Source organism: Phytophthora cinnamomi (assembly GCF_018691715.1).
Source record: "Phytophthora cinnamomi strain GKB4 chromosome Unknown Contig28, whole genome shotgun sequence".
Taxonomy (NCBI): domain Eukaryota; phylum Oomycota; class Peronosporomycetes; order Peronosporales; family Peronosporaceae; genus Phytophthora; species Phytophthora cinnamomi.
The window spans coordinates 649,710-664,097 of record NW_027150961.1 but is presented as its reverse complement, the minus strand read 5'-3'; the positions used below and the strand labels follow the sequence as shown (position 1 = coordinate 664,097).

Here is a 14,388-nt window from a genome sequence, read left to right as displayed (position 1 = left end):
TCGCTAAAACAGTCAAGCGAGGCAATGATTCGCGACCGGGCTTATCTGGGCGCTCCGAGCCCTAGACGTGCAAGAAACCCAGCGCAAAGCGGAAATTCGTGGAAAGCTCAACATACTGAGCGCCAGTCAGTGGCCGTTTCCGCGTGACTTGGCTCCAGTATGCTTAACTCAATTTTGCCAGTTGACGCGGGCGCGCACTGCAAGAAGTGCGCAATGGCTTATCCGATACCCGCGCTAGCCGATCGTCATCGGCAGTGTCTCAGCATACACTTTGCGGTGCATGCGAACCTGCGAGATGGCATCCCCAGCGGAGTGGGACGCGCACTTATTCGCGCGCTCCAGGAGCGCCCATCACCACAGCTGCCCTTCAAAGAGTAGCACCCTGCAACATACACACGTAGAAACGCACCTCACCGCCGAGCTCGGCCTCAGGATTATCCAGGCCCACTCGGCAAAAGCCAACGTCTTGTCTGCACGAGGCGCTGCAAAATTGCTCCCGTCGTCTGGCCGCTTGATTTGCAGACTAGTCTCGCGCGGGCTCGGCTCGACTCGACTCTGCGCCGCGGCCCCTCCGCAGTCTCTCAGGCGTTCTCGGCCGCTTGCTTTTGCGAAAATGGCGCCGTCCTTCATCTCCATGCTCATGACACACAACGCCGCCGACAAGCGGGGCGGCGTCGGCTCGGCTGCTGCCGCCGCCGGCACCGGCGCTGCGGCCAATGCCCAGCTGCCGCAGCTGGTGCGCGGCCGCTCGGCGCGTGCCGAGGCCTACAGTTTGGCTTGCCCGTGGGCACCTTCCAGCGCACGCCCTTCGGCCAGCCACAGACCGCACCAACACAGCCGCACGCACATTGGAATGACCGGCAAAAGGTCCAGGACTTCTTCCGACATACAACCAGCTCGCTCGGCCCCGACAGCGGCGCCAATGGCGACGACCAAACATCCGATAGGAACAGCGATAGCGACAGCGCCACCGAGGACGAGAAGGCCGCGCAGAACGACGACAAAGCCATCGACGTCCGGGAACTCGTGTCCAGGACCGCCGCGGAGAGCCGAGGCTCGTCCGCGACGTCGTCCACGTCCTCCGAGGACAACCAGCAGCAGGAGGACATGCGCGGCGCAGTAAGAGGCCGCGGACGATTACAGAGCGCGCTGGAGGACCTGCTGGCGAGGCAGCAGGCCGAGGAGCAGCAGGACGACGAGCCCGTCGACAGGACCCCGCAGAGGCGGAAGAAGGAGCGGAGGAGATACGACTCGTTCGACATCATGGCCGACGTGCGGATCGAAGACGAGAATGACGACCTGGACTCCATGTACTCCTCCCCGCGCGCTCCAGAAACAACAGCGAGGACTTTTCGGCGGGGCCTGCTCGAGATGCTCTCGCAGCGACATATGCCTGCGGGTGTGGACAGACACGCTAGTGTAGCGGACATGCTCGCCAACCGCGTGCTCCCCTCCGAACCAAGCCGCCGAGGATTCCGATGAAGAGGAAACACCAGGGTCAAGGCCCCAGAGAACCCTCGGAGCACCCCTGAGAACAGCGTACGACAACCCCTCCAAAGAGCCCTGCCATGGGCAGAAGTAACATGCTGGCCGAGATGCTTGCGAAGCGAGCTGCCCCGCCAACGGAAACGAGCAGCCCGACGGAGGCCCCGGTGAAAAGACGAACGCACTCGAGGCAATGCTGGCAAAACGGTCGTCCCCGCCGCCGGAGTCACCGAGCACGGAGACGCCCAAGACGGTCAATCCGTTGGAGGCTATGCTTGCGAGGAGAACTGCGCCGTCACCTCCACCGGCGGCTGCACAGGAGGAATCGAGCGGGGCCGCGCATCCTTTGGCTGCGATGTTGAAGCAGCGCCAAGCGGCCCCGCAGACACCTGTAGCAGCAACAGCTGATGTCGCGTCTCAGCCACCTGCCCCAGCAGCGGATGGCAACAACGCCGAGAAGGATCAGACCCCGCTGAAGGACCACCCGACGTACCAGAAGTACTTCAAGATGCTGAAGGTGGGTCTTCCTCCCCCCGTTGTGAAGCACAAGATGCAGAGTGAGAACGTGGATCCGGCCGTCCTGGACATGGACCCGAACAAGCCCCTGCCCGAGGCGCCAGCACCCGCTCTCGACGAAGAAGCCGAGGCGGCGTACCAGGCGCAGCTGAAGGAGTACGAGGCTAAGCACGGCAAGTACTTGCAAATGGTGAAGGTGGGTTTGCCCCAGCCGTGGTGGAGCACAAGATGCGCATGGACGGTGTGGATCCGGCCTGGTTGCAGGGACCGCCCAAGAGGCCGGAGCCGAAGCCTGCAGCTGCATCCGAAATCACCGAGGAGGAGAGAGCTGCTCACCGCAAGAAATACCACAAGTACTTCCAGATGCTTCGTATGGGCTTGCCGCGCGGTGCTGTTGAGCAAAAGATGCGGATGGCTGGACTCGATCCAGCAGAGCTGAATGGACCTCGTCAGGCCGCGACCCCTGCCCAGGAGCCAAAGAAGACGCTGAAACGCAAGGACTCTATCCGCAAGAAGCTGCACTGGGAGGAAAGAGGCACAGGACGCGTCGCGATAGTCTGTGGGGTGGGGACGCCGTGGAAGAGGCGAAGGAGGCGGTCCAGATTTCGGAGGAGAGTCGCGCGATGCTAGAGAAGTTGTTTGTGAAGGATCTTACAGAGAGCAAGAAGCGCAATGCCTCCGCGAAGTCGGATGATGCCGCCGTCGCCAAGAAGAAGAAGGCGATGGTCCAGCTCATCGATATGAAGAAGTCGCAAAACATCGCCATTACTCTGGCGCGCGTGAAGCTGACGTTCCCGGAGCTGAAGCGCGAGATTCTGGCGATGAACCCGTCCGTGCTTTCGCCGTCTCAAGTGCGGTCCCTCATGGACATGTGGCCTGACCGTAAGGAGATGGAGGCCATCAACGCCTTCAACGGCGACATGGCGACAATCGGCACTGCCGAACAGTTTCTGATGGAAGTGCGCAGCGTGCCTCGCTTCCACGAGAAACTTGGATGTCTAGTATTCAAACAGGAGTTTCCCTCGCGTGTGCACGAGCTGCGCGAGTCGTTGGACCTGTGACCCGAGGTGTGTACCAGGTGTGCTCTAGCGCAGAACTACGCCAACTATTTATTTATATTTTGCAGATCGGCAATCTGCTCAACTTCGGCGGCGACGACGAACAGCAAGGCGTCGACGCCTTCTCGCTGGGTTCCCTTGTCAAGTTTTCGCAAACCAAGGCATTTGTGGGTGGCATCACCTTTTGCAGTATGTGGTGCAGTCGATCGAGCGCGACGTGCCCCACCTCGCTCACTTCTACAATGACATCGACCTCATTTCCAAGTGCAGCAAGGTGGCGTACGCTTCTCTCGCGTCAGAGAAGAATGGACTGGAGGCTGGTTTGCAGAAGCTTTTGCGCGAGGCCGAGGCCTCAATCCCGCCGGATACCGCACGCGATGTTGACAATGAGGCCATGATGACGTACAACATCACATTGATGAAGTTCTGCAAAGACGTGAAAACGGAGCTGTACGCTCTTGAAGAACTGCTGGGTAAGCTGAACGCAGCGAAGGCACACTTCCTGGAGTACTTCGAGGAAGAGGACACCGAGGAGGAGCTAGACGTGCTGCTTACGCATATTGCCAACTTTACGACCGAGTACCAGCGCGAGCACAGTAAGTACCAGGCCAAGATGAAGAAGGAGATGATCGGTCTGTACTCGAAGTTCTCGCCGGCCAAAAACCCGGTCAAGGCGGTGGAACCCAAGCAGGAGCCCAAGGCGCCTCACGGCAAGATGCACCACGGCGCCAAGCTGCCGCAGGGCCAGCATGGCCATCGTAACCATGGCAAGGCCGCGCACCCGCACCGGACCGCGATGCCGCCGCAGATCGACCACCCTCAGCCGCTGCGTCAGATCCACCACGCGCGGGTGCTTCATCTGGAGATCCCGCAAGACGACGATATGGACGAGGTCTCGTCCACGGCGTCGATGTCGCCCAAGACCAGTGCCGTCCTGTCTGGAGACTCACCCTAAGCTGTTCGAGTCGCGTGCCGTCATCTCCGTCGAGCAATGTAAATACCGTCGTCAGACACCAATCATTATCACACAAACCAAATGCAAGTATTATGATATGAGACTTTGTGCCCAGACACTTTGTGCGATTGACGTCATGCTCTATTCCAGCACTATCGGATATCGGCTGGCGAGGCTCTCTTGCTTGCAGGCTGCAAGTTGCAGCGCAGGATCGTGATCGGCAGGCATTTTGATCGCAGCCAAGCCACCTTGGTCACACAACAACAGCCGGGTAGGACAGTGCGCTCGAGCGCTTCTTTGGCAACGTGGGAGAGCTCTGGCGACGATGCTTGAAGCGGTCGACAGGCTTTCCAACATCACGATGACCACAAATCCGCGTGGTCATCTCAACGCTCGCTGCGCCGTTCCCACTGGGAATCCCAGCCACGACATCGTTGACCTGGCCGCCTGTCATCAACACCGCACAGGCACGTAAGGGGATAGAGAGTCATGCCGCTGGCTACGTGGAGCGTCCGCGTCAACTTTGGGCGGAGAAGCTTATCGCGGTGCTGCATGATAGTAGAGCAAGTCGATGGCAAGCCACTGCAAACAACGGCATGAGCTTCATACATTTGCTTCATTGATCCATCGTACGACTTAAATACTTGACTTCACAGATACAGAGCTGTTCACGTAGACTAGACTGGATGGCACGACGCCGATGAATACGAGCTAGAGACATAGAACACATACACCCGAGCGATAGACGGCGGCTCGAGTTGTCCGACATCGACTCCTTGTCCAGATCCTTCCCCTCCTCATCTTCCTTTGAATGAGGGATGGCGTTCGCGCGGTTGTTGAGAGAGAGAAGAACGGAGTTTGAGCGAGTCGACTTGGAAATGGGAGAGCTAAAGACCATCACGACCTTCAGACAGCGAGAGCAGCGGCGGGCTCAGCCTTCACAGAGGCGCTGGGGTTGATGTCCTGCTTCTCCTCGCGAATGTGCATGGTGCACATGCCCTGGTTGCGGGACAGCTTCTTGCAGCCCTCAATCTTACAGAGGCGACCACGACGGTGCACCTCACAGAAACCTCCACCACGGTCCGTGCGCACGCAGCCCTCGATCTTGCAGTTGCGGAAGCCGCCGTGCGTGGCGCAGAAGTTGCCGCGCTGGGCGCCCTTGGGGCACCCAGCAGCCTGGCAGCGCTTGCCGCCACCGTGAGCACGGCAGAGACCGCCTCCTGCGAGCTTTGTTGCAGTTGGGGAACTTGCAGCGAGCACCGCCGCCGTGAGCCTTGCACAAGCCGTGCGACTGAGCCGCCTTGGCGCAGCCCTCTTCCTTGCACTTCTTGCCGCCACCGTGACCGATGCAGAAGTCGCCGTTCTGGCTGGACTTCTTGCAGCCCTCGATGCTGCACTTGCGGCCACCGCCGTGGGTCTTGCAAAAGCCCTTGGAGCGCACGCGGCGCTCGCAGCCAGCAACCTTGCAAGTGGCCATGCTCTTGGGAGACTTGGTCGTAGGCTTCATGTTGGCGGCCACCGTGGCATGGGCGAACTGGTCCAGCTCAGGCGAACGGAACAGCATCTCCTGCTCGATCTCGGGGAGCAGGCGGTCCAGGAGTCAAAGGCGGACTCAATCTGCTGAATGTCCTGAGGCATGCCCGGGAGCGCCGGCTTGGGGCGTTTCCGAACACGGCGTATGCGAGCGGGTCCAAGTCGTCCATGGGCATCTTGGTGTTGTTGTCGGCGGGGGTAAAGGCAATCGGCTCGACGTTCATAGCAGAGGAGGTAATAGGCTCCGGCTTCATCATGCGCTGCTGGGGCTGGTACTGCAGGGGCTGCTGCTGGCCCATGCTGATCTCCAGGAGGTGCTGCATCTCGTTCACGTGCACCTGGCGCGGCGGCATGGGCACGTTCATGGAGGTCTGGAATCCCTGCTGTTGCTGCTGCATGACCGACACGTATCCGTGGCTGTGATGCCGTGAAAGCGTCGGGGGCATGCCCATGGCGAAGGACGTTGCCGGCTGCTGCTGCTGCTGGAAGTGGACGGGAGCCATTTGCTGCCGCGGCATGGCCACGGGCATGGAGGTGTGGCGCGTGAGCACCGCCGGGGGGCAGGCGAAGCCGTACTGCTGCGGCTGTGGGGCATACTGCTGCTGGTGCTGCTGCGGGCGCGACCAGGCGTCGACGTCGCAGCCCATCATGCCCATGTCTCCGAGCAGCATGTCCGAGTACTGGCTGTGCGGCGCCGCCATGGCGACGGGCGGCTGCAGCGTGCGCACGGTCTTGTGGGCCATGCCGCTGCTGCTGCCCGGCCGCTGCTGGCCGGTCTCGCTGTCTTGCACGCTCTCAATGGACATTCTGGTGGCGGTCGGCAAGGCTCTTTCCTTTGATTGTCCTGCGCGGCTCGATTTCTCAACTGAGGCGCTCGCTCGTCTCGGGGCGTCGTCGACCTGGGCGGCTGGATTCACTCGCTGAGCGCCGTAGCTAACGGCGCGGCCCTGCTGCTGCACGGCTTGAACAGGTCTCGTGGCCCAGAACCAGGAGAGCGCGCGCTCGGATGGGGCGACGCTCCTCGGGATGTGGAGCGGATGCACGAGATTCGCTTTGCTTCGAAATCGAATGCAAGCGATTGTCGAGCCGAGGATCGGAGGGAGGGCAGTGAGAGCGGCCGACGGCGAGCCTTGGAAAGGCAAGAACGCGCTTTGGGATCGGCGGGGGAGTCTGGCTGATCCGAGCAGCGAGGTGCTTCGCTCGGGGCCGGCGCAAATAGAAGAGTGAGAGCGGGCCGCCGTGCCCAGGGCTCCGCAAGGTTACGGCCACCGCCGCCGCGCTGCCAGCAGACAACGCGCCAGCCGCTGGCGACGGATGCCTGCGCGGCGCACGCCCCTCGTTGGTGCTGTCGTGACCGGGCGAGCTCGCTCGAGGGAGGATGGGGTGTGGTCCGACTTCCTCTAACCCGAACTGACTCGCCGCAAGTAGTCAGCAGCATACAAACACCAAGTCACCTCGGCCCGGGAACTCGCGCCGCGGCATCTGGTGGAGGCGACCCCGGCAGCTGTTGACGTCCACCCGGGACACACACAACACCAAGGTCCGCTCTCCCGCTACACGCGACCAACATGGCAGGCGAGAGCCGTGCCGCTGTCTGCGCGCGGATACTCACCCGCCAGCGCGGCGTCATGAGCTATGGCAGCAGCGCCTTGACAAGCGGCCTCCCATCAGCGAGGCTCAAGCCGCGCCGTTGCTGACAACGCTGCGTTGGAGATGCGTCCTCGGGGGCGCGCGCATTCAACGCAATGCTGTCGCTATGAAATGCAATTGCCGAGCTGCGCGCTCCCGTGACGAGGGAGCTAGGCTTACTGTACTACAGCTGCGCTACTGTACTGCAATGCGGTCGCTTGCTCGATCCACTCGTTGGTTTTCCGGCGGCCTTGTCAGTGCCGCCACTTAGACATGCACCTGCTTCGCCGACTGCCCTTATCCACCAAAATGCCGTTCATGTCTTTTGTCGCAGCGAGTCGTCACCGCCTGCAGGCCGAGACGCTCCTGCGAGGCATGTCTCGATGGAGCTCGTGGCTCCCGGCGCCGCGGTGAGGCGAGTATCGCACGCGCTGCTTGCAGAGGGGCGTGGCTGCCCAGCTCGATTTCATTCTCCTTGACTTCAAGAATTAGCGTCGCGGTCGTGGAATCGCGCACCATGCTGCGGCCGCATGATGGTGCTCTCGGAGCGACTATCAAAGTATCAACAACAACACGGGAACGACTTCCTCGAAGGGCAGCGCCCTTCCAGCGTGTCGCTGGCCATTACAACGCGAATTCTCTCTCTACTCGCCGCAACTTCGAGGGCACGCACGATTTGCGGTGTTCATTCTGTTGACGCCCGTGGGGATCATCGGATGTTCTGTAGCCACCCTTGCTCGCTCGGCCGCAGCCCGATGGGCGGCACCTCGACCTCTCGCCGTGTAGTCGCTCTCAGCTCGCTGCGCCAGCAACAACCAGCAACGTGTCATTTATGTGGTCATCCTTGTCGCTATAGCTGACGCTGATTTCGGGGAATGCCTAACTGACAAAAGCTGGACTTTTGAGTCTGACCGAATCCAACTCCTTCTCACGATAAACTGCACACCAGGCGTCACGAAAACAATGTTTTTTTTTTTTTCTAAACGAAGGCCTCGCGCTGTCACGTGCAGGATACATGTACACCATGCGTCAAGACTCTTGACTCAAGAGGGTCGCGAGAAGCGGGGCTGTTGTTACCGCGGCGCGAAAGTTTTCGCTCGCCGAGCACACATTACACATGAAAGCGGGAACTGCAAGGTCGCTGGTTTGTTGGGCATGTTACAGTACATGTACAAATCGTGAGCGCTCATGGTGCAAATTGCTGCCGTCGTCGAGCCTGCGCTTTCGAACAGCACCGCCCGCGCGACCCGAATCGGGATTCCGATCTTGCCTTCCACCGAGACGGGTACTGTACACACGCTCACCCCGGTGTACATGTATCGCTGTGAACCCAGCCCTGGTCGGGGAGCACGCAGATGTAAATCGAGCACAAGTCTCACGTCATCGCTTTCTCAACGCGACGACGGCCTGGCGCCGAGAACGGACTGGCTGACTGCCAGCCAGCCGGCTCGGCCACACCGAACGAAGGTGAGTCTTGCGTAAAATGGCGCCTCACACACGCACGGACCTGCTGTTGTCAGCGCCTTCAAGCTCGGCGACAGCGCCACCACCCGATGCAGGCGTCTGCAGCGAGAGCCGAGCCAGAGGAGAGCTTCGGCAGGGCCCCATGCAACAGTCAGGCGACCAAGCTGTGAGATCCCTTCGGGTCTTCAAGCGGTAGCGGTTCGATCGAGCGGTGGAAGGCAAATCTGCGCGCGAACACCCGAGCAAGCGTGCAGACGGAAAGCGTGCCTGCCAGCGACGTCGTCGCTGCGCTTAGGCATCTGTCGGTCACCGAAGCCGGAGCGCTGCCATCACTGACAAAGCTTGCGCCAAATACTTGAGCTCAAGTATCCGGCGCGAGCCGTTCTCACCATGAAAGGTTCCTCGTAATCACCACGCGAGGAGCTGCAGCCCATTTCGGCGTGAAAGTCCCGGGAAGGCGGTCGTGTGTTCAATTACTTGCACCCTTCTGCCTTTTGATGGGCTGCGCGTCAACCGTTGCAACTTGCAGCGCCCTCGGATCAGTTGAAGCCAACCGATCAGGTCTGGGCTCAGCCGACGAATACTGTATGAAGCTGCAGTGAAGCCGCAGTGAGGCTTCGTCCCGCCGTCTGCATTTCCAGCTGGGGTCCGAGGTGATCCTTCCTCCACCTCGCGTCAAACTTCGGCGACGAGAAAATTTTTTATCAGAGGTGCGGCGCCCACCAGCAGGGCTGGTCATGCCGGCTCTCGCCGCTCGCTGCTGGCGTATGGGTGAACTGCTCGGTGCTCCAGCGAGCACGGAGCCGTCATGGTAGCAGTCGAGAGCAACGTGGCTGGAGACTGACTGACAAGCATCCAAGTGGTCTCCGAGCGACATTACTCACAGGGGTACAGTGTACCGAATCGGTCCGTCGCATGTTGTGTACTTCACACCGTTTTGTGTTGGACACACCATTATGTGTTCACCACACCGCCAGGTGGTTGGACAAGAAGAGCCCAGGTCATTCAGCTTTTTGCCTCGCTCGAGAGCAAGCCACTTTTGGCCGTAGATAGTCTGCGCACTTGCTGCACGTAGAAACTCGTCGTGGTGGAGCCGGTGATGATCACAACACTATGTCCAATTACTGCATGAGTGGCGGGGTTACGACCGCCGTCGCAATGCGTCAAAAGAACCTTCTGAGGCCCACGGTCCCAACCATTGTTAGTGTAGTAGTCCATTTGTAGGCTCAGCGCACTCGCAGGAAGAACTGTAGCATAAATTGCACCACTGTGCAGCTGGAGCAGAACTGTTTGGTTTATAAATGCACTCGGGCTCGTCCGTTTCGCCTTCTTCAGCTGTCCGTTACGCTGCTGTGGTTTGCAGCCTGCAAGTGTCGAGGAGAAAGGCAACGTAGTCAAACACTGGAGCAAAGAGTGGCGGGCTTGCAACAGGGCATCTGTCGTCGCTGTAGCCGCCATGGGAGTGGATCTGTTCCTGGTGGCGGTGGTGGTCATCATCGTGGTGGCGCTGCTCATCTGCAACGTCTACATCCTCGTCTACTTCCAGCACGACGACGACAAGAACACCGCCTACTTTCCGAAAGCGCTCGTGGTACGTCAGCGTCTGTTTTCTTACTCATATTGGTCGTAGTGCACAGGGCTGAGCGTTTGTTTCACTCGCAGGTCTTCGGGCTATTCTTCGCAGAGGCGACGGTGCTGCTGTTGCCGCTGGATGTGGCCAACAACTCGACAGCCGTCGGCTGCGCTGAAGGCTGGAACACAGCCTGCGGCAACATCAATATGGATCTGCTTTGGCTGATGGTGTTCTTGTCCATCGTGATCTTTCTGGTGGTGCTGCTGCCGTTCGCGATTTACTACTACGAGGCCGATGACGGTGAGGACAACCCGAAGAAGAGTCAATGGGGCGAGGCGATCAAGATGGAACTCGGCACCGTGATCGTTGCCGCGGCGTTGATCACTGTACTCTACATCACAAGCGCCAAAAGCAGCGTGCCTATGCGCGCGCTGGAGGTGAATTCGAGGTCTGCCACTGCGGGTTTTCAAGCTTACGTCGACGGCACGACGTTGTCCTCTGCAGTCGTGACTGCAGCAAGCAATGTTACAGTGCAGCACATTACTCTTACTGTGGACGTCTCGCTACCGGTGTACGTTACGGGTCTCACGAGCTTTGTTGGATGGTTTGGCTTCTCGATTTTCTGCGGTATCGGCCTTGTCGCGCTGCCCTTGACTTGATTCTGTAAGGCGTCCCGCTGTCAGACTTCATGCGCATACCTATTTACTGACGATGCTTTTGTAATACTTCAACAGCGCTTTCTTCCACCGCCCGAAGTTTATTAGTGCCGACGTGTATGCGATTCAGAAGCTGATTCTTCAGCGCCGTTCAACGGAGCTTCTAGAAATCGGTCGGTCGATCAAGCAGGGTATGGACCGCCCTGGCCACGGACAGAGCTCCTGGGAACGCAAGAAGCAGCGACGGCTGGACTTTGTGACGCTCAACAAGTTCAAGCAGTCGGTCTACTTGCTCGAAGGCGATGTCGTTGACCTCAAGCTTTGTCACGAGGAATATCGGAACTTCAATCCATTGAAGCCGATTTTCAAGCTGTTAATGGGCTGCATTGCGAGCATCATTAGCTGCATGTGGTTCTTCCACATCGCCCTCTATATGCTGCCCAACACGCCGCTACTCCCGTTCCTCAACACCTACTTCATGTGGTTCGATCGCTGGTTCCCGCTTTTCGGCACGATCTCTGTCGGCATCTTCAGCTCCTACCTGCTTGCTTGTGCGGTCAAGGGCTGTTTCAAGTTTGGCATGCGATGCTTCTGCATTGCGTTGCACCCCATGAAGCTGCACGCGACGTACATGAACTCGCTTGTATTCAACCTCGGTTTGGTGCTGCTTTGTGCAATTCCGTCGGTGCAGTTCTGTGACCAAGCTTTCGCAGACTACGACCGCCTGACGGCTTTGCGGACGCTTCTGGGTGTTCAGATCCACTACTTGAAAGGCATGCGCACGATCTGGGACTACAACATCTTTATCTATGCTATCATCATTATCAGCTTTATCACAGCAGGCATTCTGATGGCGAAACCTCGAGACCGTGCCTCCCCCGTTGACGGTATCCGTAAGAGAATCGAGCGCCAGGTTCGTGAAACAGCTGCAGCCAACTCGGTGTAGGCTACCGGTGGATCTTTTCACTTGCATTTACACCGACAAAGTAAGCTCGTAAGCATTTGAAAGCAAGAACATTTTATTCAGTTGCGTGGTTGCGTCCAAACAGACGACCAGGATCAACGATCTTTAGGGACTTGTGATTCGGAGACCTTGGACTTTTGGCCACGTTTTGAAGTGCTCGGAGGACCGGTGAAGTTTGTCCCTCGGCTTGCACCTGATCAACGTGTGGTGATTCTCCTCCTTTTCTTCTTTCATATCGAGAGGAGTTGGCGCTGCTGCTGCTTGAATTGCGGAATCGGATGCTACTACGTCAATGCGAAGGAGACCGAGATCTCTCTCATCGTACTCGTCGAGAAGTTTCTGGAGCCAAACGAAAATCTTGGTGCCTGCACCCGCTGCAATTCGGACGAAAGCGCTTTCAGTGAAGGTAGGCTCCTGGAATATTGCTCGCAAAGCTGTAGCTTGAGAAGGAGCTAGCGAATTGCCACGCACAGCACGCAGCCGGTGGCTCCACTCCGACGACTTGTGTAACACTTGGCGACAGTGAGCCCACGAAAAATCGGACGGCACAAACTGTTCTAGTTGCTTCGGCGTCGGTTTGCTTTTTCTTGCATCACGCTGCTCGATAGGAGGTTCCAAAAGCACTACCAAACACATGAAGAGATAGTGGAGCTCTCGGACAGGCACTCGAATACTGCGCAACTTTCGCCACTCCTCGCGCGAAATACCCAGCCACTCCAAACTTCCAGTACTCTTTGCACTGAGTACATTGGTAATACCTTCATTTGCGATCTCTTCGGCTTGTTCCGCTTCTTGGTTTCGTGCTGCGGCGGTAATCTCCCGATGGCGAAAGTGGTTGATGCGGCCTTGCTTGACACCCTTACGACCTCCACCATCGCTTGTGGGTTGGTGGTGTTTTGGCCAACTTGGGACCGTGGCAGTAGACATAACGCACGTTGCCGGAATGACTTGCTGCAGTCGCTCTTGAATCTTTTCCGTCGTTGACGAAGCAGCTTCTTCAGCTGCAACAACTTCCGCTGAGAATTTGGCAGCTTCGGCTACAGAATCCAGATAGTGTTGTTCCAGAACCAGTTTCGCAGCTTCAGTTGAGAGCTTGTAAAGCTCAGCGCCGCCCAGCAGCCGCCCACTGAGGCTGGAGTCGTGGTGTGCTACCACCACCACCACATTCGTCACTTGCCAACGCTGCAGCAGATACAGCAATCGCTCTCCAACTCCTATTAATGTATTGTCGTCGCACTCCTCAACGATGTCTACGCCGCTTGGGCTGCAGTCTGTGGTTGCTGCTACGCGAATACGAGACGCTCGAGGAAACTCCTGGAACTTCCGTAGCCGAGGTTGCTTCGCCAAAGCTTCCGATACGAGAGCATGAACATTTTGCTGCTGTTGGAGAGGAGGCGCTGGAATCACCAGACCTTGGAATATGTTTTTCTTTAGAAGAAGCTGCGGGCCTAACGTTGCGAGACGGTAATCCGTGCTGCTGCGTCGAGGAGAGCCCATTTCAAGATGTAGTCAGAGAAGTGATATACTTGAAAATGCTGCGCTTGATGCAGCAGCTGGCATCTCGATTGTTCCAGGTTATTTATACGAGCCCAAGCTGCTCCGCGTCGATGTTGGCTCCCTGCTATTCTTGCCTTCCATCTTTACTTGGTTGGTTCGACACTTTTGCTGAGAATTTCGTAGTCCTGTGAGTTGTCTCCGCACGCACTAGGCGAGGTCTCGTCGATCTCAAAGCCCAACCGCTCTCTATAGAACTTCATAGCACCAGTATTGCTCTTGAACACCGTGAGCACCATGAGCTCCATGCCGTGCTTCCTCGCCACCAGCAGCAACAGCTGCATGAGAAACTTGCCGAGTCCGTGGCGTTGCGTCGTCGAGGCCAATTGGACCTCGTACAGGTACAGCACAAGAGCCCCGTCATCCTCTACGAAGCGGAAGTGCGCGAAGCCCACGAGTGGCGCGGAAGCTGTGGAGGCCACGCTTTCGTCGTGCACGAAGAGGTAGCGTGCTTCGTCCTCGAACAGCTCTTTGCGCTTAGCGACCGGGTCGTACCCCCAGTCCGAAGCCTGGTACAACGCCTTCATGTTGCTTTCGAAGAGAGCGACGACGCCTTCTCGCGTGGACTCCGACAGGTCTATGGCTTGGGAGCCTCGGATGGAAACATCGGCCCCGTTGCGAGCGTAGCGCGCGAAAGCCTGGAAGTCGACCATCACGTCTGCGACGGCGTTGGCGGCGACCAGAGCTGGGTGGTCCGGAGCATGGGCAGGCACCGATGAGGCAGCGGTCTGCTGCTTCGTCTGCTTGGACTTCTTACCCTTCGACTTCTTGGGCATGTGGCTAAAATGCTAGGTGCCGTTATTTCTAAAACGTGAAGACTGTGTTTTTAAACGTTAAAAGTTAAATGTGTTTTTGACCTTTACATGTTGTCTGATGAAAATAATTGCAATTGAAAAAAGAATATTGTGAAAAGCACTCGCGATGTCTTATCGGATAGTAAATCCAAGCATCCCACGAGCAGAAGAAAGCCTGCGAGCGCGCTTGTCGGGATTTGAGCGCTC

General features: G+C 58.2%; 5 protein-coding genes across 5 annotated transcripts; 3 read left to right on the top strand and 2 right to left on the bottom strand.

The window, feature by feature from the left end:
• Nucleotides 1-777: 777 nt before the first annotated feature.
• IUM83_14555 (formin-homology 2 domain-containing protein) lies at nucleotides 778-1,482 on the top strand (the record flags this gene model as incomplete). Its single annotated transcript, XM_067939310.1, has 1 exon — nucleotides 778-1,482. The coding sequence occupies one exon, from the start codon at nucleotides 778-780 to the stop codon at nucleotides 1,480-1,482; it is 705 nt and encodes a 234-aa protein (XP_067793478.1).
• A 196-nt stretch (nucleotides 1,483-1,678) lies between these two features.
• On the top strand, nucleotides 1,679-4,014 carry IUM83_14554 (formin-homology 2 domain-containing protein; the record flags this gene model as incomplete). The annotated part of the gene is made up of 5 exons (XM_067939309.1): nucleotides 1,679-2,197; nucleotides 2,266-2,556; nucleotides 2,649-2,960; nucleotides 3,128-3,199; nucleotides 3,262-4,014. The coding sequence occupies 5 exons, from the start codon at nucleotides 1,679-1,681 to the stop codon at nucleotides 4,012-4,014; spliced, it is 1,947 nt and encodes a 648-aa protein (XP_067793588.1).
• A 906-nt stretch (nucleotides 4,015-4,920) lies between these two features.
• Nucleotides 4,921-6,353, bottom strand: IUM83_14553 (WRKY transcription factor 19; the record flags this gene model as incomplete). The annotated part of the gene is made up of 3 exons (XM_067939308.1): nucleotides 4,921-5,260; nucleotides 5,340-5,581; nucleotides 5,688-6,353. The coding sequence occupies 3 exons, from the start codon at nucleotides 6,351-6,353 to the stop codon at nucleotides 4,921-4,923; spliced, it is 1,248 nt and encodes a 415-aa protein (XP_067793562.1).
• A 3,743-nt stretch (nucleotides 6,354-10,096) lies between these two features.
• Nucleotides 10,097-11,815, top strand: IUM83_14552 (LMBR1-like membrane protein; the record flags this gene model as incomplete). The annotated part of the gene is made up of 3 exons (XM_067939307.1): nucleotides 10,097-10,231; nucleotides 10,303-10,784; nucleotides 10,948-11,815. 3 exons carry the CDS (start codon nucleotides 10,097-10,099, stop codon nucleotides 11,813-11,815), a joined length of 1,485 nt encoding a protein of 494 aa, XP_067793477.1.
• Nucleotides 11,816-13,473: 1,658 nt separating this feature from the next.
• Nucleotides 13,474-14,163, bottom strand: IUM83_14551 (n-alpha-acetyltransferase 40; the record flags this gene model as incomplete). Its single annotated transcript, XM_067939306.1, has 1 exon — nucleotides 13,474-14,163. The coding sequence occupies one exon, from the start codon at nucleotides 14,161-14,163 to the stop codon at nucleotides 13,474-13,476; it is 690 nt and encodes a 229-aa protein (XP_067793561.1).
• Nucleotides 14,164-14,388: the final 225 nt, after the last annotated feature.